The sequence below is a fragment of the Cetorhinus maximus genome, chromosome 11 (assembly GCF_964194155.1).
Source record: "Cetorhinus maximus chromosome 11, sCetMax3.hap1.1, whole genome shotgun sequence".
Taxonomy (NCBI): domain Eukaryota; kingdom Metazoa; phylum Chordata; class Chondrichthyes; order Lamniformes; family Cetorhinidae; genus Cetorhinus; species Cetorhinus maximus.
This window is the reverse complement of record NC_135889.1, coordinates 119,444,576-119,472,188: the sequence shown is the minus strand read 5'-3', so window position 1 is coordinate 119,472,188 and position 27,613 is coordinate 119,444,576. Positions and strand designations below refer to the sequence as shown.

General features: G+C 44.6%; 1 protein-coding gene across 2 annotated transcripts in view; it reads right to left on the bottom strand.

The window, feature by feature from the left end:
* Positions 1-23,658, bottom strand: part of cnppd1 (cyclin Pas1/PHO80 domain containing 1) — a 35,956-nt gene extending 12,298 nt beyond the window's left edge. Inside the window, exons 1-2 of one of the 2 annotated variants that reach the window (XM_078552649.1) lie at positions 23,578-23,658; positions 14,392-14,494 (exon numbers count right to left, since the gene is read on the bottom strand). In XM_078552649.1, coding sequence (XP_078408775.1) covers positions 14,392-14,494; positions 23,578-23,646 — 172 coding nt within the window. In that variant the 5' untranslated portion in view covers positions 23,647-23,658. Of the gene's footprint in view, positions 1-14,391; positions 14,495-21,192; positions 21,313-23,577 lie in introns of those variants that run through there. The other variant, XM_078552650.1, reaches the window with a different exon arrangement.
* Between the last annotated feature and the right edge of the window lie 3,955 nt (positions 23,659-27,613).

Here is a 27,613-nt window from a genome sequence, read left to right as displayed (position 1 = left end):
TGCCAGTTGGTTGACAAGTGCACTCTGATTGGCCAAGGAGTTGTCATGGAGAAAGCAGCAGGAAACGATGGGCTCCCCATGCTTCCAGGTATTTGAAAAAGATGCAAGGTTTGAACATAATCCTTTCGTTTGCAGAGAACGGGTCCTTGCGTGTGAACGCATGTCACTCCTAGCAAGTATAAATGAGCCACGTTATAAGCCGGACTGATTGGCCCAGAACTTCCAGTCTCCGGATGGTTGTAACTTGGAGGTGCCCTGGAAGATGCGCTGGGGGTCTCCTGGGATGCCCCATGCATTCACTACATGGGAATTGCCCGGGAAGTTTTAACTTCCATTGGGCAATAACCCTTCATCTGGAACCCTCTGAACCTCCGATTTAAAGTCGGAGACATTGGATGGTGCCGATTCACTTAGCAGAATAGTTACCCAGGAAAAGTTAGGAGGATTAAAACCAGTTCTAATTCCTGGGTAACTGAAGTACTGGCGCCCCCCCCCCACCGACCCCATGAATAGTGCCCCCACTCCCACTACACTCCCGACCATTCCCCCATCTCACCCCGACTGCCATCCACTGGACCCCCGGCTATGCAACCCCACCCCAACCACCTGACTCACACTACCCCACTTACTTTAAACACTTGCTTTCTTTTCTAGCTTGTCAAAGTGTCTGTGACATTTAAACTTACTGGAATAAGGCAGCAAGTGCCATAAAAAGGAGGCATAGCTTGGCTTCCCCTGACGCTCCTACATTCTAAGGGAAGGGCTCTGGAACCAGTTTGCTGCACATTTCTCAGTAGGCCCTGGTTGGAAGGTCGAGCGAGAACCATGGAGCTCCAGTGCAGGGTAAGTAAATAGGGGCGAAGTGGCAATCCAATGATGATTGCCACTCTGCGAAAGATTAGGCCCAATATCTCAAATTCATTGTTTGTGTTACCTTTAGTGCAGTCAAGATTGCTCAGCAAGTGCTGCCAAATTGTGGAATCACATCTAACAGATGTTTTGTTTTGGGTTTTGCAAGCGTGGGTGAGCACACTTTTGTACTCTGCCTATTACAAACAACCAGAGGAACTTGTTTGATTTGATTAGCCAATCATTGGGAGGTACATCCTACGTACCTGGCATCATATTATTGAGTTACTCGGAAGCACGGGGAGCCTACAGTTCCCCATTGCTTTTTCTATGGCAATGCCTTGGCCAATCAGAGTCAACATTCCAACCAATCAGTACCCCCTTTTCTCCTGAGGTATAAATTGTTGTGGTTTGAAATTTGGCATTCTTGCATTTGTCCCAATGAGTGCCAGACAAAAAGCTTCAGTAACACGCCTTTCTTTGTAGCAATATTCAGATTAACTTATTGTTTGGAAAATCCGGAAGGCAAACTTAACAGGTTAGTGTGCTCTAAGAGCTTATTAAAAGCACTCTGAATTTGTGGCATTTTCACTTACTGTAGTGTTGTTGCCTTCTCTTGAACCATAGAAATGAATTCCACAGAAAGGGGCCAGTTGATCATTATGGCGATTTGCCACAGCAACCAAAGCCAATTCCATTGTTCTGCTCTCTTGCCATAACCCTATGTTTTTTTGAAAATTATTTTATGGGATGTGGGCATCGCTGGCTAAGCCAACATTTATTGCCCATCCCTAATTTCCCTTGAGAAAGTGGTGGGGAAGCCACCTTCTTGAACTGCTGCAGTCCATCTGGTGTAGGTACACCCACAGTGCAGTTAGGGAGGGTGTTCCAGGATTGTGACCCAGTAACAGTGGAGGAATGGCAAAATATTTCCAAGTCAGGATGGTGAGTGACTTGGAGGAGAACTTCCAGGTGGCGGTGTTCCCATGCATCTGCTGCCCTTGTCCTTCTAGGTGGTAGAAGTTGCAGGTTTGGGAGGTGTTGTCAAAGCATCCTTGGTGAGTTGCTGCAGTGCATCTTGTAGGTGGTATACACTGCTACCACTGTGCGTCGGTGGTGCAGGGAGTGAACACCGAAGATGGCGGATTGGGTGCCAGTCAAGGGGATTGCTTTGTCCTGGATGGTGTCAAACTTTGAGTGTTGTTGGAGCAATGTGATAATGACCAGGTAATCTGCGGGATAAATATTGGCCAGGGCACTGGGGGAGAACTCTATTTTTCTCTTCATCGAAATGGTGCAATTTGATTTTTATTTACATCCAATTGAGAGGGCAGACAGACTCTTGGTTTAACATCTCACTCAAAAGCTGGATGAGCTGAATCAGTGTAAATTCATCAACACTTCCTTACTCTTGTACTATGTTCCACATTTACAAAATTCTACAGAACTGTCTTATGACTTTATCTATCTGATAAAGGATTTTCAAGGGATTATGCATCTGAACTTCCAGATCTCATGTTCGTCCACATCTTTCAGTGCTTTTCCATTTAATACACACTCCCATTTGTAGAATGACACACCACAGAAGGGCATTTGGCACGTCGTGTCCCTGCAGGCGCTCTAAGAGATATTCAGCTAGTCCCACTCCCCTGCCATTTCCCTGCCCCTCTGTAAATTTTCTCTCTTCAGATAATTATCCAATTCCCTTTTGGAAGCTAGGAATGAGTCTGTCACCACCACACACAGGACATTCCAGATCCTAACCATTCACAGTGTAAAAAAAGTTTTTCCCCATGTTGTCGTTGCTTCTTTTGCCATTCACCTTGTATCTTTATCCTCTGCTTCTCGATCTTTCCACCAATGGGAACACTTTCTCTACATCTACTCTGTCCAGACAGAATCACAGAATCATACAGTGCAGAAGAGGCCCTTCGGCCCATCGAGTCTTTACCGACATATGAGAAACATCTGACCTACCTACCTACTTAATCCCATTTACCAGCACTTGGCCCATAGCCTTGAATGTTATGACATGCCAAGTGCTCATCCAGGGACTTTTTAAAGGATGTGAGGCAACCCGCCTCCACCACCCTCCCAGGCAGCTCATTCCAGACTGTCACCAGCCTCTGGGTAAAAAGGCTTTTCCTCACATCGCCCCTAAACCTCTTGCCCCTCACCCTGAAATTGTATCCCCTCGTGACTGACCCTTCAACTAAGGGGAACAGCTGCTCCTTATCCACCCTGTCCATGCCCCTCATAATCTTGTACACCTCGATCAGGTCGCCCCTCAGTCTTCTCTGCTCCAATGAAAACAACCCAAGTCTATCCAATCTCTCTTCATAACTTAGTGAATGTTTCATCCCAGGCAACATCCTGGTGAATCTCCTCTGCACCCCCTCCAGTGCAATCACATCCTTCCTATAATGTGGCGACCAGAACTGTACACAGTACTCCAGCTGTGGCCTCACCAAGGTTCTATACAACTCCAACATGATCTCCCTACTTTTGTAATCTATGCCTCGATTGATAAAGGCAAGTGTCCCATATGCCTTTTTCACAAACCCACTAACATGTCCCTCTGCCTTCAGAGATCTATGGACACACACGCCAAGGTCCCTTTGTTCCTCAGAACTTTCGAGTGTCATGCCGTTCATTGAATACTTCTTTGTCAAATTACTCCTTCCAAAGTGTATCACCTCACACTTTTCAGGGTTAAATTCCATCTGCCACTTATCTGTCCATTTGGCCATCCCGTCTATATCTCCCTGTAGCCCAAGACACTTAACCTCACTGTTAACCACCTGTCCAATCTTTGTGTCATCCGCAAACTTACTAATCCTAGCCCCCCCATAGTCATCTATGTCGTTTATATAAATGACGAATAATAGGGGACCCAGCACAGATCCCTGTGGTACGCCACTGGACACTGGCTTCCAGTCACTAAAGCAGCCTTCCGTCATCACCCTCTGCCTCCTACAACTAAGCCAATTTTGAATCCACATTATCAAATTACCCTGTATCCCATGTGCATTTGCCTTCTTTAGAAGTCTCCCATGTGGGACCTTGTCAAAGGCTTTGCTGAAATCCATATAAACTACATCAACTGCACTACCCTCATCTACACACCTGGTCACCTCCTCAAAAAATTCAAACATGTCAGGCATGACCTCCCTCTGACAAAGCCATGCTGACTATCCCTGATCAAACCTTGCCTCTCCAAGTGGAGATAGATTCTCTCCTTCAGAATTTTCTCCAATAGTTTTCCTACCACTGACGTGAGACTCACTGGTTTGTAGTTCCCTGGCTTGTCTACAACCCTTCTTAAATAGCGGAACCACATTAGCTGTTCTCCAGTCCTCTGGCACCTCCACCGTGGCCAGGGAGGAATTAAAAATTTGGGTCAGAGCCCCAGCGATCTCCTCCCTTGCCTCCCTCAGCAGTCTGGGACACAAATCATTCGGACCTGGAGGTTTGTCCACTTTTAAGCCTACCAACACCTCCAATACCTTGTCACTCCCTATATCAATTTGCTCAAGAACCTCGCAGTCTCTCTCCCCGAGTTCCATACCTTCATCCTCATTCTCTTGCGTGAAGACTTGTGAAGTATTCTTTCAACACTCTACTGATGTCCTCTGGCTCCACCCATAGATTGCTCCCTTGGTCCCTAATGGGCCCTACTCGTTCCCTGGTTATCCACTTCCCATTGAAATACTTATACAATATCTTGGGATTTTCCCTACTTTTACCAGCCAGAGCTTTCTCAAATCCCCTCTTTGCTCTCCTGATTGCTTTCTTAATCTCCACCCTGCACTTTCTGTACTCCACTAATGCCTCTGCTGATTTGCTCCCCTTATACCTGCTAAAAGCCTCTCTTTTCCTTCTCATCGTATCCTGAATATCTCTGGTAATCCATGGTTCTCTGGGCTTGTACTCTGTCCTATCAACCTAGAGGGAACATGCTGAGCCTGTACCCTCCCCATTTCCTTTTTGAACGCCCCCCACTGCTCCTCTGTAGACTTTCCCACAAGTAGCTTTTCCCAGTCTACCTTGGCCAGATCCTGCCTTATTTTACTAAAATCCGCTCTCCCCCAATCCAAAACATTTTTTTTTGCAACTTGTCTACTTCTTTGTCCATAACAAGCTTAAATTGTACCATGTTGTGGTCGCTATCACTAAAATGCTCCCCCACCACCACCTCAGCCACTTGTCCGGCTTCATTCCCCAAAATTAAGTCCAGCACTGCGACTTCCCTTGTTGGACCCTCTACATATTGACCTAAAAAGTTCTCCTGTACACATTTCAAGAAATCCACTCCATCCAAACCCTTAACACTATGTCTATCCTAATTAATGTTGGGAAAGTTGAAATCATCTAATATAATTAACCTATTGTTATTGTTTTTATACACCTCCGCAAATTGTGCACATATTTGCTTCTCAATTTCCCACTATCTGCGGTTCTATAATAAACACCTAACAATGTGGCTGCCCCTTTTTTTATTCCTAAGCTCTACCCACAAAGCTTAATTCAATGCCCCCTCCAAGATATCATCTCGCCTTCCTACAGTAACTGACTCCTTAACTAACAATGCAATGCCTCCTCCTCTTTTACCCCCTCCCGTCTCGCCTGAAGATTTTATGTCCCGGAATGTTGAGCTGCCAATCCTCCTCCTCCCTCAACCACGACTGTGTGATGGCTACTATATCACAATTCCACGTGTCAATCCTCACCCTTAACTCGTCCGTTTTACCTGTAATACTCCTGGCATTAAAGTACAGGCCATCCAGCCTTGCCTTACTCCCTTGAAACTTAATGCAGCTGTTCTCCCTCTGGCTTGGTTGTTTTACTGTATTACGATGTGTCCCTATTCTGCTAACATTCTGTGTCCCCTCCCCCTGCCGAATTAGTTTAAACTCCTCCCAACAGCACTTGCAAACCCACCCGCAAGGATGTTAGTGCCGCTCTGGTTCAGACGTAGACTGTCCCGCTTGTGCAGGTCCCACCTTCCCCAGAAACGGTCCCAGTGATCCAGGGATCTAAAACCCTCCCTCCTGCACCAACTCTTAAGCTATTCTCCTACTTCTGTGCTTGCTAGCATGTGGCACTGGGAGTAATCCAGAGATTACAACCCAAGAGGTCTTGCTTTTCAATCTACTGCCTAACTCCCTGAATTCTTGATGCAAGACCTCATCCCTCTTTCAACCTATGTCATTGGTACCAACATGTACCATGACCTCTGCCTTATCACCCACCCCCTTCAGGATGCCCTGCAGCCGTTCAGTGACATCCCGGACCCTGGCACCAGGGAGGCAACACACCATCCTGGAGTCACATTGACGGCCACAGTTGCGCTTATCTGTTTCCCTGACTATAGAATCCCCTATTACTATTGCTCTTCCTCCCCTCCTGTACAGACAGGCTGCTTGTGGTGCCAGAAGCTTGGCTCAGTCTGCACTCCCTAGAGGAACCATTGCCCTCATCAGCCTCCAAAATGGAATACCGATTTGTGAGCGGGACCCCAGGGGACTCCTGAACTACCTGCCTGTTTCTCTTGGACTGCCTGGTGGTCACCGATTCCCTTCCTTCCTCAAGTCCCTTCAGCTGTGGTGTGATCACCTCTTTAAACGCGCTACCCACGGTGCTCTCAGACTCGGGGATGCTCCACAGTGTCCCCAGCCACTGTTCCAGCTCTGAAGCCTGAGCTTCCAGGAGCTGCAGCTGGACACACTTCCTGCACACATGCTGGTCCCAGGAACTGGAAATGTTCTCGGCTTCCCAAATGGAGCACGCGGAGCACACCACGGCTTTGAGCTCTCCTGCCATGACTTATCCCTTTAAATTAAACATTTAAAATCAATTACTCTAGGGCCCTTCTTTCCTGATCCTCATTACTACAAAACATACAAACTATAAACCACAAAAAGGCCTTAAACTATAAGCGATAAAAGTAGTAAATACGTACCCAACCTTACCCACTACTTACCAGTCATTTCTCTCCCTTAATGATTTTCAACAACTCTATCAAATCTCCTCTCAACCTTCTCCTCTGAGAAGAATCCCAGCTTCTCCAACCTCTCTACGTAACTGAAGTCTCTCATCCCTGGAACCATTCTCGTGAATCATTTCTGCACCCTCTCCAATGCCTTCACATCCTTCCTAAAGTGTGGTGCACAGAATTGGACGTAATATTCCAGTTGAGGCCAAACTGCTTCAATATAACTTCCTTACTTTTGTACTTTTTGTGCAATCTCTTCTAGTAGGTGGAGTACAGGCAAAACCACAGCAAATCCACACTGCACTCCCTCCGAAGCCAACACACGTTCCCTTGGTTTTACTCCAAAAATGTGTTCCCTCATGCTCTTCCACGTTAAATTGCATCTGCGACCATCTGCCTATTCCATTAACCTATTTTTGTGTCATTGGCAAATTTTGAGTTTATGTTCCCTAAACTCAGTCCAGATGGAGAGAGAACAAAAGTGGACCCAGTACTGGCCTCCAAGAATGCAACTTTGATCCCTTGTTCAGCACAAGTAACCCATTTATTTACCTCAATTTGCCTGCGCATCAACCAACTTTTTGATCCATCCATAAATAGCTATAGTTCCTTTAATACCATGCCCCTGATATGTTTTCCAATATTGACGGGATGTGGATGTCACTGGCAACAGCAGCATTTATTGTCTATCCCTAATTGCCTTTGAGATGGCGGTGGTGAGTCTCCTTGAACCGCTGCAGACTGTGGTGAAAGCACTCCTGCAGTGCTGTTAGGTAGGAAGTTCCAGCATTTTGACCCAGTAACAGTGAAGAATGGTGATATATTTACAAGTCAAGAATGTGTGACTTGGAGGGGAATTTAGGAGGCATTTCTATTTCCAACAAGCGTCTTCACATATCTTCTGAAAATCCATTTATACACATATATTGCAAGCTCTAACTATCCAGTCAGCCACTTATTCAAAAAACTCCACATATGTCAAATATCACTTGCCTGTCCTCAATAAATCCACGCATTGCTAAGTACTTACTAATTTAACCAGAGAAGCAGTAGGAACTAGATCAGCCAAGTGGAAAGCACAATTGCCACCATTAATTATTAAAATAAATACCGAATGCAGGGTTGTAGTTTTAGAATTGTCTTGTTTTACTGAAAACCCAAAGCCTATTGAGCAGGACATAACCAAGCAATTGAGAAAGCGTTGAGAAGAGGACAAGATTAATTAAGACTGTAAATGGCAAGATGAAGGGAAGACTGAGGGAGTTGAATAATTCTCACATCGTGGGAAAGAATGAGATACAGTAGATGATACAACACAACACACAGGAGGAAGAACATGCTTTCATACATCATGTTTTGTGTTGTTAAGAATATAAGAACACAAGAAACAGGAGTTGACCACACAGTCCATCGAGGCTGTTCCACCATTCAATACAATCATGGCTGATCTTGGGTTCAACTCCACTTTCCCGCCTGCTCCCCATATCCCTTAATTCCTTGACAGATCAAAAATCTGTTTATCGGGTTCTTAAATGTATTCAATGATGGAGCATCCACAACCCCATGGGTATAGAATTCCAAAGATTCACAACCCTGAATGAAGTAATTTCTCCTCATCTCAGTCCTAAATGGGTGGCCTCTTATTCAGAGACCGTGCCCGTGTATTAGATTCCCCAACCAAAGGAAACAATCTCTCAGCGTCTACCTTATCAAATCCCCTTCAGAATTTTATAGGTTTCAATGAGATCACCTCTCATTCTTCTAAACTCCAGAGAATATAGGCTCAGTTTACTCAGCTTCTCATCATAGAACAACCCCATCATCCCAGGGACCAATTTAGTGAACCTTCGAGGATATCCAAAATTCTTTACAACTAACAGATTAATTATGAGGTGCAGTCACTGCAAACATGATATCCACAAACAGCAAATGAATGAATGTTCAGTTAATGTTTTTTCTGGTGGCTTTGGCTGAGGAATGAATGTTGGTCAGAACATCCTCTTCTTCTTCGAATAGTTCATAGTTTACAGTTGTGTAAAGACATGTTCCAAATAATGGCTATGGAAAGCCTCCAGGATCGCTGGTCATAATGATCCCTTAAAAAAAGTTGCCAGTGGAGTGTTTCTATCTTCTGTCAGGGGTGCTGGTACTTTCAGGTAAGTTTAAGAAGTGACTTGACTTCTCCAGATCCAGCCGTGCTGCTCCCAAAGGACTGATGCTAACAAGTGCCAGAAACTACCTGGTGGCGTCCGCCAACATCTAATATGGCCGAGGATAGGGTGGCATAGTAGTTATGTTGCTCAACTAGTAATCTAATGATCAGGAGACTGAGTTCAAATCTCACCAACAGCAGTTGGGGGAATTTAAAAGTCAATCAATTGCATAAAATCGCAATTGAAAAGCTAGAATTAGTAATGGTGACCATGAAACCACCAGATTATCATAAAAACCATCTGGTTCACTAACCTCCTCTAAGGAGGGAAGCCTGCTGTCCTTTAAAGGTCATTAAATTGTACAAAGATTTAACTCCTGTTGGATAGCGGATTTCCACCTCTCCGAATTTTACAAGCCTTGTGCCACAACTGAATTGGCAGTCGACACTTGCCAGCATTTATTGCCCATCCCTAGTTGCCATCGAGAAGTTGGTGGTGAGCTGCCTTCTTGATCCGCTGCACTCCACATGGTGTAGGTACACCCACAGTGCTGTTAGGGAGGGAGTTCCAGGATTTTGGCCCAGTGACAGTGAAGGAACGGTGATATAGTTCTAAGTCAGGATGGTGTGTAGCTTGGGAGGGGAACTGCCAGCTAGTGGTGTTCCCATGTGTCTGCTGCCCTTGCCCTGCTAGACAGTAGCGGTCGTGGGTTTGGAATGTGTTGTCTAAGGAGCCTTGGTGAGTTCTTGCAGTGCATCTTGTAGATGGTACAAACTGCTGCCACTGTGGTGGAGGGAGTGAATGTTTGTGGATGGGATGCCAATCAAGCGGATTGCTTTGTCCTGGATGGTGTCAAGATACTTGAGTGTTATTGGAGCTGTACCAGGCAAGTGGAGAGTATCCCATCACACTCCTAACTTGTGCCTTGTAGATAGTGGGCAGGATTTAAAGAGTCAGGTGGTGAGTTACTCACCACAGGATTTCTAGCCTCTGACCTGCTCTTATACCCACAGTATTTATACGGCTAGCTCTGTTCAATTTCTGGTCAATAGTAACCCCAGGATGTTCATAGTGCGGGGATTCAGCAATGATAATGTATTGAATATCAAGTGGCGATAGATAGATTCTCTCTTGTTGGAGATGGTCATTGCCTGACACATGTGTGGCGCAAATGTTACTTGCCACTTGTCAGCCCAAGCCTGCTTATTGTCCAGGTCTTGCTGTATTTGTACATGGACTGCTTCAGTATCTGAGGAGTCGCGAATGGTGCTGAACATTGTGCAATCATCAGCAAACATCCCCATTTCTGACCTTATGATGGAAGGAAGATGGTTGGGCTGAGGACACTACCCTGAGAAACTCCTGTTGTGATGTCCTGGAGCTGAGATGAATGGCCTCCAAAAACCAAAACCATCTTCCTTTTTGCTAGGTAGGACTCCAGCTAGCAGAGAGTTTTCCCGCTGATTCTCATTGACTCCAGTTTTGCTAGGGCTGCTTGATGCAGTCAAATGCTGCCTTGATGTCAGGGGCAGTCACTCTCACCTCACCTCTGGAGTTCAGCTCTTTTGTCCATGTTTGATCCAAGGCTGTAATGAAGTCAGGAGCTGAGTGGCCCTACCGGGACTCAAATTGAGTGTTAGTGATCAAGTTATTGCTAAGCAAGTGCCGCTTGATAGCACTGTTGATGACCCCTTCCATCAATTTAGTGATGATGGAGAGTAGGCTAATGGGATGGTAATTGACCGGGTTGGATTTCTCCTGCTTTTTTGTTTATAGGACATGCCTGGGCAATTTTCCACATTGTCGGGTAGATGTCAGTGTTGTAGCTTGAATTGAAACTTGGTTAACTTGAAACTCTTGGCCTACATGTGATTCCAGATTAACAGCTATGTGGTTGACTCTCAACTTCCCTCTGAAATAGCCTAGCAAGCCACTCAGTTGTATTTAAGACGGTGGCTCACCAATACTTTCTCAAGGGATGGCTAAGAAATACTGGCCTTTCCAGTGATGAGCACATGCTGTGAATGAGTAAAAAAGAAAACGGAATTATCAAGCTATTTAAACGCTCCCTCTGTCTCATGTCCTTTGTAACACCCTGGGGGATTTGCATGCTGTAGTGGGTAAACATCAAATTGGAACTTTTTCTTTTTAAATATCCTTTAGCATCTTTGGAATTCCAAATAAAATAATGTTTTTTCAAGGCATTTGGGAATTTCAATAGCAATTCCATATTTAAAAAAAAACACCCTTATCTTATTTCCAGAAGGCAGTCAATTATAAAAACAACATGTCTGGACTTTTCTAATTCTGCTTTACGTTTTCCATATTGCCTATAATGTATATTATATTGTCCACCTCTTGCAAGGCACAAATCAGGAGTGGGATGGAATACTCTCCACTTGCCTGGATGAGTGCAGTTCCAACAACACTCAAGAAGCTCGACATCATCCAGGACAAAGCAGCTCGCTTGACTGGCAACCCACCCACCACCCTCCATCACTGATGGCAGTGTGTGCCATCTTCAAGATGCACTTCAGCAACTCACCAAAGCTCCTTCGACAGCAACTTCCAAACCCAACCGCTACCATCTAGACAAGGACAACAGATGCATGGGAACACTACCACCTGCAAATTCCCCTCCAAGCTACACATCATCCTGACTTGGAAATATATCACCGTTCCTTTACCGTTGTTGAATCAAAATCCTGGAACTCCCTTCCTAACAGCACTGTGGGTGTACCTACACCACATGGATTGCAGCGGTTCAAGGCAGCTCACCACCACCTTCTCAAGGGCAATTAGGGATGGGCAATAAATGCTGACCTCGTCAGCAATGACCACATCCCATGAAAGAATAGTTTTTTTTTAAATTATAAGTCTCTGCATAGTGTGCACTCCCTGTCACATTTCCTAAGTTAGCGTATGCTCTGAATATAAAGCAACATTCACTAGTGGCTAGTAATAAGTTCGCGTTGTGCAAATTTATATATAATTACAATCACCTTTTCAGGACTTCAGAGGGCAGAACTCGGGCTATGATGCCAGAGATGCTAAACAGATGCAATGCCTGTTTGTTCAGGCAGACGTGAAAGATCCTATGGGATCCATAATCCTCCCTGTCCTTTGCCCAATGTTCATGCCTTATGCAACACCACCAAAAGCTGATTAACTTATCAGTTGTCTCATTGATGCCTGTGGCACCTTGCTGCGCCCAGGTCGGCTGCCATGCTTGTCCGCATAGCGAAACTGCACTTCAAAAGTAATTCAATGGCTATAAAGTGCGTGAGAATGTCTGAAGAATGAGGGGCCCTTTTAAATGCAAGCTCCATCCTTTTTTAAAAGTTTGACTACATGGATATGTACAGATTTGGGAAAACAAATGCCAAGTCTGTTTGGAAGCAATTATCACAACCCTTAAGCCAAGTGTGACCTCAACAACTGGTCACTGGAGACGTAAAAATGCTGCATCTACATTACTGCAATTAAATAGTGCAGGATGTCACCTCAAGGCTTCAACAAAAACTGCTGGAAAAACTCAGCAGGTCTGACAGCATCTGTGGAAAGAAAGACAGAGTAAATGTTTTGAGGCCGTATGACTCTTCTTCAGAGCTAAAGGGAAGTAGAAATGTGGTGAAATATATACTGTTTAAGGGGGATGGAACAGGTGAAGCTGGACAGAAGGCCAGCGATAGGTGGAGGCAAAGGTGAGACTGCAAAAGATGTCATAAGCAAAAAGCCAAAGGGTTGTTAATAGTGGTGGTACTGCTAAAGGAGGTGCTAATGGTTAAGCGTGGAAAGCAGAATGTGTTAATGGCCGGACCATGGTCAGCACTCTGGAACGTGACAGATGGCCCCAGTGAGGGTGAGACGGGGGGAAGGGACGGTGGTTGGGAAAAAAGATCGAAAATAGGCTGAAAAGTAGAGATAAAACAATGAATAAAAATGGAAAAAAGTCTAAAAAATAATAATAATGAAAATAAGTGGTGTGGAGAAAAAAAAAAATATAGAAAAAAGGGGGATCATAAAGGGGTGGGGATAGAGGGGAGAGTTCATGGTCTGAAGTTGTTGAACTCAATGTTAAGTCCGAAAGGCTGTAAAGTGCCTAATCGGAAGATGTGGTGCTGTTCCTCCAGTTTGTGTTGAGCTTCACTGGAACATTGCAGCAGGCCAGGGGCAGACATGTGGGTATGAAAGCAGGATGGTGTGTTGAAATGGCAAGTTGGGGCCATGACCCAGACCTTCCTGTCGCTTGCCATTTCAACATACCATCCTGCTCTCATGCCCACATGTCCGTCCCTGGCCTGCTGCAATGTTCCAGTGAAGCTCAACGCAAACTGGAGAAACAGCACCTCATCTTCCGGACTTAACGCTGAATTCAACAACTTCCAGACCATGAACCCTCTCCTCCATCCCCACCCTCTTTTGATCCCCTTTTATCTATATTCATTTTAATTTTTACATTTTTATTTTTCCCCCACTTATTTTCATTATTATTGAAAAAAAATTATTTTCATTTTTATTCATTTCCCAGCTTTTAACCTATTTTTGATCTTTTTTCCCACCACCGTTCCCCCCCCCCCCCACCCTCACTAGGGCCATCTGTCACTTTCCAGAGGGTTTACCCTGGTCCGGCCATTATCACATTCTGCTTTCCACTCTTAATGCCGCCATTAGCACCTACTTTAGCAGTACCACCACTATTAATAACCCTTTGATCTCTTGTTTATGACATCTTTCGCAATCTCTCCTTTGCCTCCACCTATCGCTGGCCTTCTATTCAGCTTCACCTGTTCCGCCCCTTAAACAGTATATATTTCACCACATTTCTACTTCCCTTTAGCTCTGAAGAGTCATACGGACTGGAAACGTTAACTCTGTTTTTCTCTCCAAAGATGCTGTTCGACCTGTTGAGATTTTCCAGCATTTTTTGTTTTTGTTTCAGGTTTCCAGCATTCGCAGTATTTTGCCTTTACCTCAAGGCATTATCTACACCACAGTATTCACGGTGATGTTACTGGGACATGTAAACTGACAACACCGGCTGTTAGTACTTTTGTTTAAAACTGAGTGTGCATGCTTTTGGCCAAAACAGGCTGATAACGTGGGTGTTGAATTGCGGCCCTGTACAGTCCTTGCCCTGAGAGCAGGAGAAAGTTGTGGTCAGAAAACTAAAGGTGCAACCACAGCATTCAAACAACTGCATATGTTAAACTTGTATTTCTATGGTTCCCTTATATGTCCATGGGCCCTTATGCAGCTGCCAGTACTCTGAAATCTTCCCATAACCCATGTTTTTGAAACACTCAATAAATTACTAGAATTACTTCTATCAGAAGTATATTTATCAAGGAAATAATCAAAGCCTTGCATATCAATAATAAGATACACACATACCAGTGACAGGACAGGAAAGAGCGTCCATGTTGTAGTCCATATCTTGACTGTAGTAGAGTCGCTTTTTCACTCTCTCCGTCAGTTTGCTGTGGCCAGGAAGAAGCTGTAGAGAGAAATAACAGCAAGTGTTAGCTGAAAGAATCCTTATCGATCCTTATATCTTAAAGTGGGACTTAAAACTGTTCAGTTCCACAATAAACCTCGGGATGCCAAAACTCCACAAAAGACCGCTATAGTTGTAGCCAGGTAGTCTTACAACAACAATTTACATTTATATAGCACTTTTAAAGTAGTAAAAACATTCCAAGGCCCTTCATAGGAGTGATTATCAAAGAAAATTTCACACATAGTCACATTGGGATAGGTGACCAAAAGCTTGGTCATGGAGGTAGGTTTTAAGGAATGTCTTAAAGGAAGAAAGCAAGGTAGAGAAGCTGGGAAGTTTAGGGAGAGAATTCTAGAGGTCAGACAGTTGAAGGCAAAGCTGTCCATAGTGGAGCAATGAAAAGCAGGGATCACAGGAGGCCAGAATTGGGGGGGAAGCCTGAATATTATGCTGCAGAGTAATCATTAAATGCTATTAAAAACGCACACTCTCCCTTCTTAAGCGAGTGCCATTTGCAGGCAACACACAGGTCAACAACAAGAGATGAAAAAACACACTGGCCTGGATTTTGCAGTCAGCTATGGCACTCGCTGCTGACCTTGAAGAATGCTGTCCCATGGCACTGCTTTGAAGGATAGGAGTTTTCCTGATGTCCTGCTCAAAGTTTATCCGTCGGCAACACCAAAAACGGATAAACTGTTCATTTATTTCACCACCACCTCCCCTGGTCCCTCCACTGACTCTAATCTGCCACAGCTAATTAAGAGCTTTAAAAGGAGAATTCAGTTGAGGCTTACTAAGTTAAATATAAAGGACAAAAGATTTATTTCAATGGTTATCTTAAATGTCCGGTCTGTGCCCATACCATACCAAGTATGTTGTTATTTTCAAGTAATCCAATGGATTGGATGTTCTTATCCCTTCCACTTGTTGTGATTATGCCACAGTCAGTCAGCATAAACCCACAAGACATGCAGCACACCAGGCTTTATTTGCCATGATGGCCTCTGAACTGGAAAACTGCACTGGCAATGTGTCATTAAAAAAATAAGCAGTGTATGGGAATGATTTTGAACTTTGTGGATCAAATTACTGCCCTGCAGATAATGCCTAAGAATGATAGTTCTCTCCAACGGATATTAAACATGTCATTCGATTCCTGATATTGGTTTAAAAAGTCGTTTAGGCTGACTCTACAGGCACTGCCCATAATGTGTTACACAATCTAGTAATTCAGATCACATGTAAAGTGGCGACATCATTACAAAGCCAGTTCTGACCCACTTTTTGTTCCTCTGTTGATTGGCTGGTCCACCAAAGCATAAATAATTCGCAGAATGTTTTCTCCCATCGTATCCTGGTTAACAATTCAGCGTCCAGCAGTAACAGACAAGGTCATAAGTGTTGCAACCCAGACCTATCAACTAATATTTTAAAAATCTCGTGCACGGGACACATGTAATGCTTTGTTGCTTCAAAGTGCAGCAGCTGTAAATCAGATTGAACGAGACAGGCAACATAAAGTCCGCACATTGCAAAAGATTCCAAGACACTTCTTCGAAGGGAAATAGCAGGGGAGTTCAGCTCAATCTCACAACTAACATCAAGAAAAAAGATTATTTGGTCATCATTTCATTATGGTTTGTGGGAGCTTGCTGTGCACAAAGTGACTGCTGCATTTCCTATATCGCAACAGTGATCGTACTTCATGGTTGCAAAGAGTTTTGGGACATCCCGCTATCATGCAAGGTGCTCTGTAAATTATTCTCTCTCATATTTACTCATCATTCAGGTATTCCAATTTAGCTGGTTATTTATCTCTAATACTAGTTAAGGCTAGCTGAGTAAGCAGCAGCATCTAGCTTCAGCTATTTCCACTCGAGTTCAGCCTGCCTCTCGAGTTCAAGTCAAGCTTGATAATCCCTTTAGTTCAAATCACCAGGTCCCATTAAAGTGCATGGGACCCACTGCAACCCACTGTTTGAGGACAGAATTTTTCCTTTTATTCGTTCATGGGATGTGGGTCTCATTGGCCAGCATTCATTACCCATCCCTAGTTGCCCTAGTTCAGAAGGCATTTTAAGAGTCAACCACATTGCTGTGGAGTCACATGTAGGTCAGACCAGGTAAGGACAACCTAAAGGACATTAGGTTTCATGGTCATCATTAGACTTTTAATTCCAGATTCAAATTGCACCATCAGCCGTGGCAGGATTCGAACCCGGCATTACCCTGGGCCTCTGGATTACTAGTCCAGCGACAATGCCTCCAAGCCATCACCTCCACATGGGAATGGGAAAATGCTCCATGAAGCTAAAAGGAGGATGTTTTCTAAAAGAAGGTATTTTGTACAAAAAGTGAAGTAATTCTTCAAAGAAAAACAGGAGAATGCTTTGGACAGCAAGCATTATCTTCTAAGCTTGCTAGGAAGTGTTCCATGCACAGAAAACACTTGTAACACAGTCATTTGTTGCCCATCCCTGAACACTGAGTTCAGTAGTAGGATTGGAGTGACAAGTGGAGGTTGCAGCCTTCATTAAAAGACAAGAGTAAATCAGTTTTTTTCCTGGGATGCATGTTGTTGGCAAGGCTAGCATTTGCAGCCCATCCCTAATTGCCCATGAGGTGGTGGTGGTGAACTGTCTTCTTGAACCGCTGCAGTGCACGTGGTGTAGGTACACCCACAGTGCTGTTAGGGAGTTCCAGGATTTTAACCCAGTGACGGTGATACATTACCAAGTCAGAATGGCGCGTGGCTTAGAGGGGACATTCCAGGTGCTGGTGTTCCTATGTGTCTGCTGCACTTGTTCTTCTAGGTGGTAAAGGTCACGGGTTTGGAAACTCTTTCGAGTTATCAACAGTCACAGATTGCAACTCTTTCGAGTACAATCACAGTTCTTGGTTTCCGGGAGTGGGACATGAACCCACAACCCTCTGATTCAAAGGCGAGGGTGCTATGAATTGAGCCACAGCTGACACCTCCAAGAAATCTTGGAAACTCTTTCGAGTTATCAACAGTCACAGATTGCAACCCTTTCGAGTACAATCACAGTTCTTGGTTTCCGGGAGTGGGACATGAACCCACAACCCTCTGATTCAAAGGCGAGGGTGCTATGAACTGAGCCACAGCTGACACCTCTCACGGGTTTGGAAGGTGAACTTTTTGAAACTTTGGTTTTAACGGCCTGGCAGCTTTCGTGGTCACTGATTCCCTGGTTCAAGGATGCAAATTATCAGATTTATTTAATTCAATCTCACTACTTGCCACAACTCTTGATTGCTAGTCTGGTATTGCAATGGACGGTTGCTGTACCGCTTACCCGAGTCACAAAGTGGTATGCAAGGCAAGCAGCCCCGGAAACAGGTCATCAACTTTAGCTTTGAGCTTCAGAATTTTCAGGAATACAAATGACAATTTTGTCCTTTTGACTGATCTCAACCTTACCAACTAACTTCATTCTGCCCCTCAACTCCTGATCTCTTTAGAAACAAATCTCTCTGCCTCTTGAACTCATTCATACTGCCTACTTCAGTCACTTTCCTTGAAACCGTACTCAGCTTATTTCCATGAAAACCTCTCTTTGCTCACAACTTGCTAATTTGTAACTGCCACTCTGATTTTCCAGCCTTTTGCCATGGTGAAAAAAATTTGCATGTATCAACTTGGTCAATTCCTTTATAATTTTAAAACTTCAGTGGGATTGCCTCAAATTCTCTCCCTCTGCAAACATTGTGACCTCTACTTCGGTAACCTTTTGCAATAAGTTAACTTTCCTGATGCTAGGAATCACCTCAGGAGCTGACTTCCGCATACTCTCAGGAGTAACAATATCAGATGTTTAGAACTTGACATAGGACTCTGGATGGGATCTAACCAACCCTTCAAACTGTAACAATAGACCTCTTCTGATCTGTCCCAATCTGGCTTAGAAGCTTCTATCAGGTGAAGGGTGACAGGCAATAGTGAATGTCACAACTAAATATAGACGAGCCCTTCGTAAAGAGGCACCTAGCCCATTTAGACTGCCACAATGAATTTTCCAACACAGCCATTTGGCCCATCACAACTGGGCTGGACCTCCATTATCCATTCGAGGAATGAAACTAAGTGAGTAGGTCTGTCATTACAATATTTTTTATCAATAATCATTTAAGGGGAAGCTAAGTATGAATGCAAGGCAGAACAGAATAAGACATATATTGACAGAGTAAGATGAAGAAAAGTGAGGGGAGGCATATGTGCAGCATAAACACCAGCATGGACTAGTTGGGCTGAATGGCCTTTTTCCCTGCAATGTAAATATCGATCCATATAATTTTTAATGGAAGTTATGGATTCTACTTCCATCACTGTTACTGACTGGGTATTAAAAATGGTAAAAGAAAATCCCTCCTATCCTCTCCCTTCATTCTCTGATGCTGAACATAAGAACTAGGAGCTGGAGTAGGCAATTCAGCCCCTCGACCCTGCCCCGCCATTCAACACAATCATGGCTGATCTCATTTCGGCCTCAACTCCAACTTACCGCCCTCTCCCATTAACCTTTCAACCTGTTACTAATTAAAAATCTGTCTATCCCCTCCTTAAATTTATTCAGCGTCCCGGCATCCACTGCACTCTGAGGTAATGAATTCCACAGATTCACAACTCTTTGCGAAAAGTAATTCCTCCTCATCTCTGATTTAAATCTACCACCCCTTAGCAGTAAAACTATGGCCTCTCATTCTAGAATGCCCCATAAGGGGAAACATCCGCTCCACGTCTACTTTGTCTATCCCCTTTAGCATCTTATATACCTCAATTAGATCTCCTCTCATCCTTCTAAACTCTAGCGAGTATAGGCCTAAACTGCTCAATCTCTCCTCATAAGACAAGCCCCGCATCTCTGGAATCAATCTAGTGAACCTCCTCTGAACCGCTTCTAATGCAACTACATCCTTCCTCAAGCAAGGAGACCAAAACTGTGCACAGTACTCCAGGTGCGGTCTCACCAATGCCTTGTACAATTACAACACTTCCCTATTTTTATACACTATTCCTTTAGCAATAAATGCCAAAATTCCATTGCCTTCCTTATTACCTGCTGTACCTGCATGCTAGCTTTCAGCGATTTATGCACGAGGACACCCAGATCCCTCTCCACTGAAGCATTCTGAAGTTTCTCTCCATTTAAATAAGTCACCTTTTTATTCTTCTGACCAAAATGGATAACCTCACACTTAACCACGTTAAACTCCATCTGCCAAATTTTGGCCCGTTCACCTAACCTGTCCATATCCATTTGTAAATTTTTCATTTCTTCATTGCAACTTACTTTCCCACCTATTTTGGTGTCATCTGCAAATTTAGCTATAGAATCTTCTATCCCTGAATCCAAGTCATTAATATAAATTGTAAATAGTTGGGGCCCAAGGACCGAACCCTGTGGCACCCCACTAGTTACAGCTTGCCATCCGCATCCCACTAGTTACAGCTTGCCAACCAGAAAAATACCCATTTATTCGACTCTGCTTTCTGTTGGTTAGCCAATCCTCTATCCAAGCTAATATATTACCCTCTAACTCCATGTGATCTTATCTTGTGTATTAATCTTTTGTGCGGCACCTTATCACAGGCCTTCTGGAGGTCCAGATATACCACATCTACAGGATCCCCATTATCCACTTTGCTTGTCACATCTTCAAAGAACTCTAGCAAATTAGTCAAATACGATTTACTCTTCATAAAGCCACTCTGGTTTTTTTTTTAACTAATGTCCTTATCTGGTCTGGCCTATATGTGACTGCAGAGCCACAGCAATGTGGTTGACTTTTAACTACCCTCTGAAATGGCCCAGCAAGCCATGGTTTATATTCAAGGCGGCAGCTTACCACATTTTCAAGGGTAAATAGAGATGGGTAATGAATGCTGGCCTTGCCTTCGATGGCCTTAAAAAAAAATTTCTGGATTGATCTCAAAACTCCTAACAACACTATTTAGGAGAAATCTATTCAGATGTTCCAAACCAGCATAATATTTGATCATTTATATTTCGCACTTGCTTCTCCCTTACTGGCATTATCATATTGGTTCGTGATAGACCAGTGAGTACTTGGGTCCATAAAGCAAGCCAATGAATCCACATATGTGGATCCACACTTGGCTGAATCTTCATCCTCATAAAATTTTCATCAGGTTGCAAGGTCTGCACGCTTGGCAAACTTTTCTTTGGCTTCCTGAGTAGCAAGTGACATGTTATTTTTTCCATTGCTAAACATTTCAACTTCAGCCTGGGTCAATAAGTGGTGACGGAGTCTGGGGTCACACTGTGCTAATGGCCTGAAACAGGAGAAACAATTTGGCAAAAGTCTACTCCCTACTCAGCAAATTTGTGAATGTTTGTGAAAGAACAAATAGTGTTGACCTTCTTAACAGATACAAAAAGACCTGCCTCGATTCATTGAAGTCTAACAGCAGTAAATCTAACAGCTCTCTTCTTAATCGCGCATTAGGCCTATTTTGACTCCACAATGAGGTGTCAAGTCTGAGTGGTTTGAGGCAGTACTTCTTGGTCAGATTGGAGTTCAAACTCTCAAATGAAATTACTCCATAACATGCTCGTGACAGTAACTACACTCACAACATCATACAGAATAGTAGTACTAAAACACATGCACATTAAAATTAACGCAATACAATAAGCAGGTACAACTACCTAGACTTTGGCTGTTCATTCACCAAGGTACTTTTGCATCTGTTGATTCGTTCAATCATTTCTTCCCTTCCTTTATTCCTTGTTGCCAGCAAATTCCCTTCCCGTCCTTGTTGCCAGCAAATTCTTCATTGTCATTGAGGTCTACAGCACAGAAAAAAGGCCCTTTGGCCCATCGAGTCTGCGCCTATCAAACAAGTACCTAACTATTCTAATCCCATTTTCCAGCTCTAGGCCCATAACCTTGCATGCCATGGTATCGCAAGTGCACATCCAAATACTTATTAAATGTTATGCGGGTTTCTGCCTCTACCACCCTTTCAGGCAGAGAGTTCCAGATTCCCACCACCCTCTGGGTGAAAAAATTCTTCCTTACATCCCCTCTAAACCTCCTGCCCAGTACCTTAAATCTATGCCCCCTGGTTATTGATCCCTCCACCAAGGGGAAAAGTTCCTTCCTGTCTACCCTATCTATGCTCCTCATAATTTTATACACCTCAATCATGTCCCCCCTCAATCTCCTCAGCTCCAGGGAAAATAACCTCAGTCTATCCAATCTCTCCTCATAACTAAAACTCTCCAGCCCAGGCAACATCCTGGTAAATCTCCTCTGCACTCTCTCTAGTGCAATCACATCCTTCCTGTAATGCGGATTCCAGAACTGCACGCAATACTCTAGCTGAGGCCTAACCAGCGTTTTATACAGTTCCAGCATAACCTCCCTGCTCTTATATTCTATGCCTCGGCTAATAAAGGCAAGTATCCCATATGCCTTCTTAACCACCTTATCTACCTGTCCCACTACCTTAAGGGACCAGTGGACCTGCACACCAAGGTCCCTCTGATCCTTGGTACTTCAATGTCTCCCAACCCAGTTCTCCTCCTCGGTACAGTCCCCATCTTTATCATTCAATGCCTTCCGTTTTAAATTTATTCATAGAATGTGGCCATCGAAGGCAAGACCAGCATTCATTACCCATCTCTATTTACCCTTGAAAATGTGATGGTAAGCTGCCTTCTTGAATATAATCCAATGACTTGCTGGGCCATTTCAGAGGGCAGCTAAGAGTCAACCACATTGCTGTGGCTCTGCAATCGCATATAGGCCAGACCAGGTAAGGATATTAGTAATCTGATGGGGTTTTATAGCAATCGTGTAATTCTGTGGTCACCATTACTGATATTAGCTTTTTATTGCAGTTTTATTTAATGCATTGAATTTAAATTCCCTGGCTGCCATGGGATTTGAACTCATGTCCCCAGATTGTCCAGGCTTTTGGATTACTAGTCCAGTAACATAACTACTATGCTACCGATCCACAGTTCAAACCCAAGGTGCATCAATTTGAACATGTTTCGTGCACAGCTGGATTAACCGGTGGGACCATCAGGTCTCACTCTTCTGATAAAACCGCCCAGTACTCCAGAATCATCCCTGTTTTCTATTATCTGCCAAACAACTGCTTAAACCCCACTCTGCCACCTCCATCAAATTAATAGGAGCTTAGGAACACGAGTAAATCACTTAGCCCCTGGAGCCTTTCAGTAAGGTCATGGCTGATCCATGACCCAACTCCTTTACCCCATACTCCTTAACACCTTCAGTTAATAAGATATCAATTAACCTAGCATCAATTGTCATTTGCAGAAAAGAATTCCAATTTTCTACTGCCTTTTGTGCAAATAAGTGGCTCCTAACTTCACTCCTGAAAGGTCTGGCTCTAATTTTTTGACTATGCCTCATAGTCCTAGACTCCCCAAACAATCCACTCCTTCTGATCTCATTACTCCATTGAAAAGCTCACTAATTTGCGTCTCACCAAGATCAGGACCGCTTGTTCGGCTGTTTTTATTCCTTCACCTCGCCCACCAAGCCAAACCTGCCCCCAGGCTTCATGCTCGAGCCCTGAACTCCCCCCATCTCTCCAGCTCACATCCCTCAATCTCTCTCCAAGCTTATATTGTCCATGAGACCCAGACCCTGTTCCATTGACTTCCATTCTCAACAGCTAAATTCCCAATCCTGCTCCTCAACTTCTAGATCATATCAAACAGCCTTTCGTTAACATTTCATACAACAGCCAACTGGCAGATATCACAGAGGAAAACCTACAAATTATTGATTTTTATAAAATTATTCATGCTAAGTGGGCGGTACGTGTTGATAGCCGCAGACTCCCGGCCCCAGGTTATATCCAGCCCCCAGGCCCCGATCCCCGGCCTGGAGTTTCGAGTTAGGCCGCCGGCTGTGCGCTCAGCGCCGCAGAGCGGCCGCACCCGACTCCGAGGCGGGAGAGCCGGGCCCGGCGTGCGGCCTCAAGACCCGGTCCCTGGGCTGCCAGCTCGCAGATGCAAATGTAAGCATGTTGAGGGGGGAAAATAACTCACACTAAACTCCTGGAGCCCACAGCACGGGAAGGAGCGGGAGTCAAATAACGAATCCACCCAGTCCGCCATCTTAGCGCAGGAGGGGGGGGAAATGGGAGGGACAGGGGGAGGGGCCAAGGAGAGGAACCACGGACAGTAGGCGGGGCCAGAGATAGGGGCGGGGCCATAGACAAGGAGGGCCAGGGACAAGGAGGGGCCAGGAACAGGGGGCGGGACCAGGGCGAGGGGGTAGGGCCAAGGAGAGCGACCAGACAGTGGGCGGGGCCATAGATAGGGGCGGAGCCAGGGACGGGCGGGGCTCCAGGGACAGGGGAGGGATCAAGAGCAGCAGGGGGAGGGACGGGGAGAATGGGCCAGGGACAGAGGGGAGGGGCCAGGACCAAAGGGCAGGGAAATAGGAGCGGACAGGGGGCGGGGCCAGGGCCCGTGGGACGGCTAGGGAAATAGGCGGGGACAGGGGGCGGGGCCAGGGTAGGGGGCGTGGCCAGGGGTCCGCAGTGGGTGGTGCCAGGAACAGCTGGGCCGGAAATAGCCCAATGGGAGGGACCAAAACCAGGTAATGGGTGTGGTCAGAAACAGGTTAATAGAGCGGGTTGAGGAACAGTTCCGAGGTGGGCTGAGGTTGTATAGTAGCAACTTGGAGACAAGGAGATGAGCAATTAGAAGGGTAGCAGGAAAGGCAATAATAGGAACAGCTCGACCGTGAGAAGAGAGGGTCACATCAGGCAGACCACATAAAGACTGTCCCTCAAAATTATAACTTCTTCCTTTCCCTACAAAATACCCTGAGTTTTTCCCAACATTTTCTATTCTGATTGAAAGCAGAGGAACAGCCAGCCAGGGAGGGGTACAAACAACAAAGAGAGAGACACAAAAGGAATATTCAGAAAGAGAGAGAGAGAGTGGAGAGGGACACCTGAGAAAGGATCAGACAATAGGGGAGTGCAGAGGAACATGTGTGCTGGGGCAGCATGGACAACCAGCCAGGGAAGGGGAGGCATTGGCGAATGTAGGTAGGAAAGTGGGAACAGTGAGCAAGGGAGGGGAGATTAGAATGGCTACTGAGAATTAGGAACAGGAGTAGGCCATTTGGCCACTGGAGCCTGTTCTGCCATTCAATAAGAACATGGCTGATCTGATTGTGGCCTGAACTTCACTTTCTTGTCCATCCCCATAACCCTTGACTCCGTTGTCATCAATAATCTGTCTAATTTGTGATGATCTCAGCTGATGTTACTACTGGACAAGTCAGATCCCAGGGTGGAACACGGCTTAATGGACCCTAACTTTTATTTTTTAGAAACCTGGAGGGCGGATACTGAATAGAGTCACAGGAGTCAGCTGATGACTTTTAACAAAAGAATAAAACATTTATTAAGCAAGAAAAGATGAAATAAATTACAATTCTCCTTCACTCACAACTATACCTTTACAGATATATACAGATTTGTAAGATAACACAGGTTACACAGGTTATCTTATTCTCTAATGTTCACAGTAAGTACAGAGTCCATGTAAACCAATAGATGACCTGTGGTCAAGCACACCACACTATGAAACCCAGTGACAGATGCCACCCAGAACAGATGCCATGAATCTATCCTCAACTCCTCCCAGACACTTGTCATACCGTGAGCCAGCTGGTCTCACTGAACTCCACCTTTCACACAGGGTTTCCAATCTCCACTCTCTCATCTTCTCCCAAACAATGCTTTCTCTCAGACGCCTTCTACAAGGGTCCACCTCCAGGATCTCGAACTCTCTTTTTGATGTTTCTCTCCCCTGGATTGTCACGTGCATTCAAGCTTTGCCTTCCACGCACTCTCTCGCAGACTTGGTCATGCCAAAAGAACACCATAGCTTCACATGCCCAGAATAAAAAGTTACAGACCTTTGGCTGTCTCCTTGGATTTTCTGGTTTCTCGCAAGCCTATTTTTCTTTAACTCTGCGTCCTGCAGCTTTCTCCCTTTAAGCTTGGAGTCTTTCCCTGCTCCTCACTCTTAATTTCATGTAACAAGACCATTTCCAGATTCCTGTTCTTTCCCTTTGACTAGAAGGTCTTCTTGAAACTTTCCCCTGTTTCATTCCCTGGTTTTGGGGACTTTCTTCTTTAGTTTTTGGAACCTGCTTCCCGCAGTTCCCTCTCCTGTGTCCTGCTTCTCCTGGCAGCTGGCTTCCAGCTTTATTTTGGGACTTGCTATCTGCTAACTGTCCCTCTCCTATGCTGCTACTGCTGGCAGCAGCTACCAACCTTAGAGCATAATCCGACTGACCTCAAACTGTTTAAGTTTCTCTGTGCCTGTGTGGCTCCTCTCTCTCTAGACAACAGCAGTTTTTTCTACCTTATTTGTTTGGTTTAACTCGCCTTCAATCGTCACAAACCTCATTACAATGCAAGTTCTTTTAAAGTGAAACTAAAACTCAGGTTCTCCCTTTCTTAACACCCAAATACAGAAATACAAATCAAACTTAAACATTAAAGCTAAAACTCATTCCTAACATCCACAACTTAGTTAAACTATCTCTAGTGCCTAACAAACTCAGCCTTGAATAAATTCAATGACCCAGCCTCCATTGCTCTCTGGGGAAGGGAATTCCACAGACTAATGATTTTTTGAGAGTAAAACATTCTGCTTATATCAGTATTAAATGGGAAACCTCTAATTTTTAAACTGCGTCCCCTAGTTCTAGATTCCCCCACAAGGCGAAACATCCTCTCAGCATCCACCCTGTCAAGTCCCCTCAGGATCTTTTATATTTCAATAAGATCACCTCTCATGTCTCTAAACTCCGATGGCTATAGGTCCAATCTGCCCAACCTTTCTTCATAAGACGCCCCTTCATCCCAGGAATCAATCGAGTGAATCTTCTCTGAACTGCTTCCAATGCAAGTTATACCCTTTCACCAAGAAATACCAAGCTGGGAGTGCAGCAGTGTAATTAGTGGAGGAGGGATCTGTTAGAGACCATAGGAAAAGATACAAGCCAATGGATGGCACACAGAGGAAGCAGAATGAGGAGGAGGGTGGAAAAGTCAATGGGTGAAGACAGAAGTGGTCAGTGGAGAAGGAATGATCAGAAGGGAAAGAGAGAGGGACAGTTATTGCCAATCAAATGTGATCACGAAGAAGCTCAGCCTCGCAGTTTAGGTTCTAGCGAAGTGGTCTCCAAATCTTTGCTTTGAATGCATTATTTTCAACTTTTCTGTTTTGTGAAGGGGTAATTTCACACTGGCAATGGAAGCTTGCTGCTGGTGAGTGAGGATTGGACAATTAGGAGTCTCGTGAACTCAAGCTGATGCTATTGTCTAGTGAGGTTTTGTAGAGCAGTTAAACCTCGTGTAATTATCCATTATATTCTTATTGAATCTGTAACCGCTTAACTCAGTAAAAGTTGTACAATCATTCATTAAATGGCTACCTCCTTCTTGGAAAAGTGTTTGGCAACTGTTATATATTGATGCGGGCTGGGCAATGTGCCATGTTTATGGCTGACAGCTCACGTAGTGATTAATTTCTACAGGGTTTACACAATCGCGTCATTTGCTTTCAAACAGCCTCGGCTCAGCGGATCACTGTGTCAGAAGATTGTGGGTTCAAACCTCACTCCAGAAACTAGCACGTATAATCCAGGCTGGTACTTCTGTGCAGTACTGCAGGAGCGCTGCACTGCTGGAGAAGCTGTCTTTCAGAGGAGACTTTGAAGTGAGGCCTGTCTTCTCAGGCGAATGTGAAGGATCCCACGGCCCTATTTTGAAGACACCCTGATGAACATTTATTCCTCAAAGTACATCCCTAATAGCATTATCTGTTCATTATCACATTGCAGTCTAAATATATATATAATATAGTCCCTAACAAGTAGGTAATTCAGGAGAAATTTCTTTGCCCAGAGAATGATTAGAATGTGGAGCTTGTGACCACAGGGAGTAGTTCAGGGGAGTAGCATAGGTGCATTTAAGAGAAAGCTAGGTACGCACATGAAGGGGAAAAAATAGAAAGACATTCTTATTGAATTGGGGAGGAGGTGGCATGG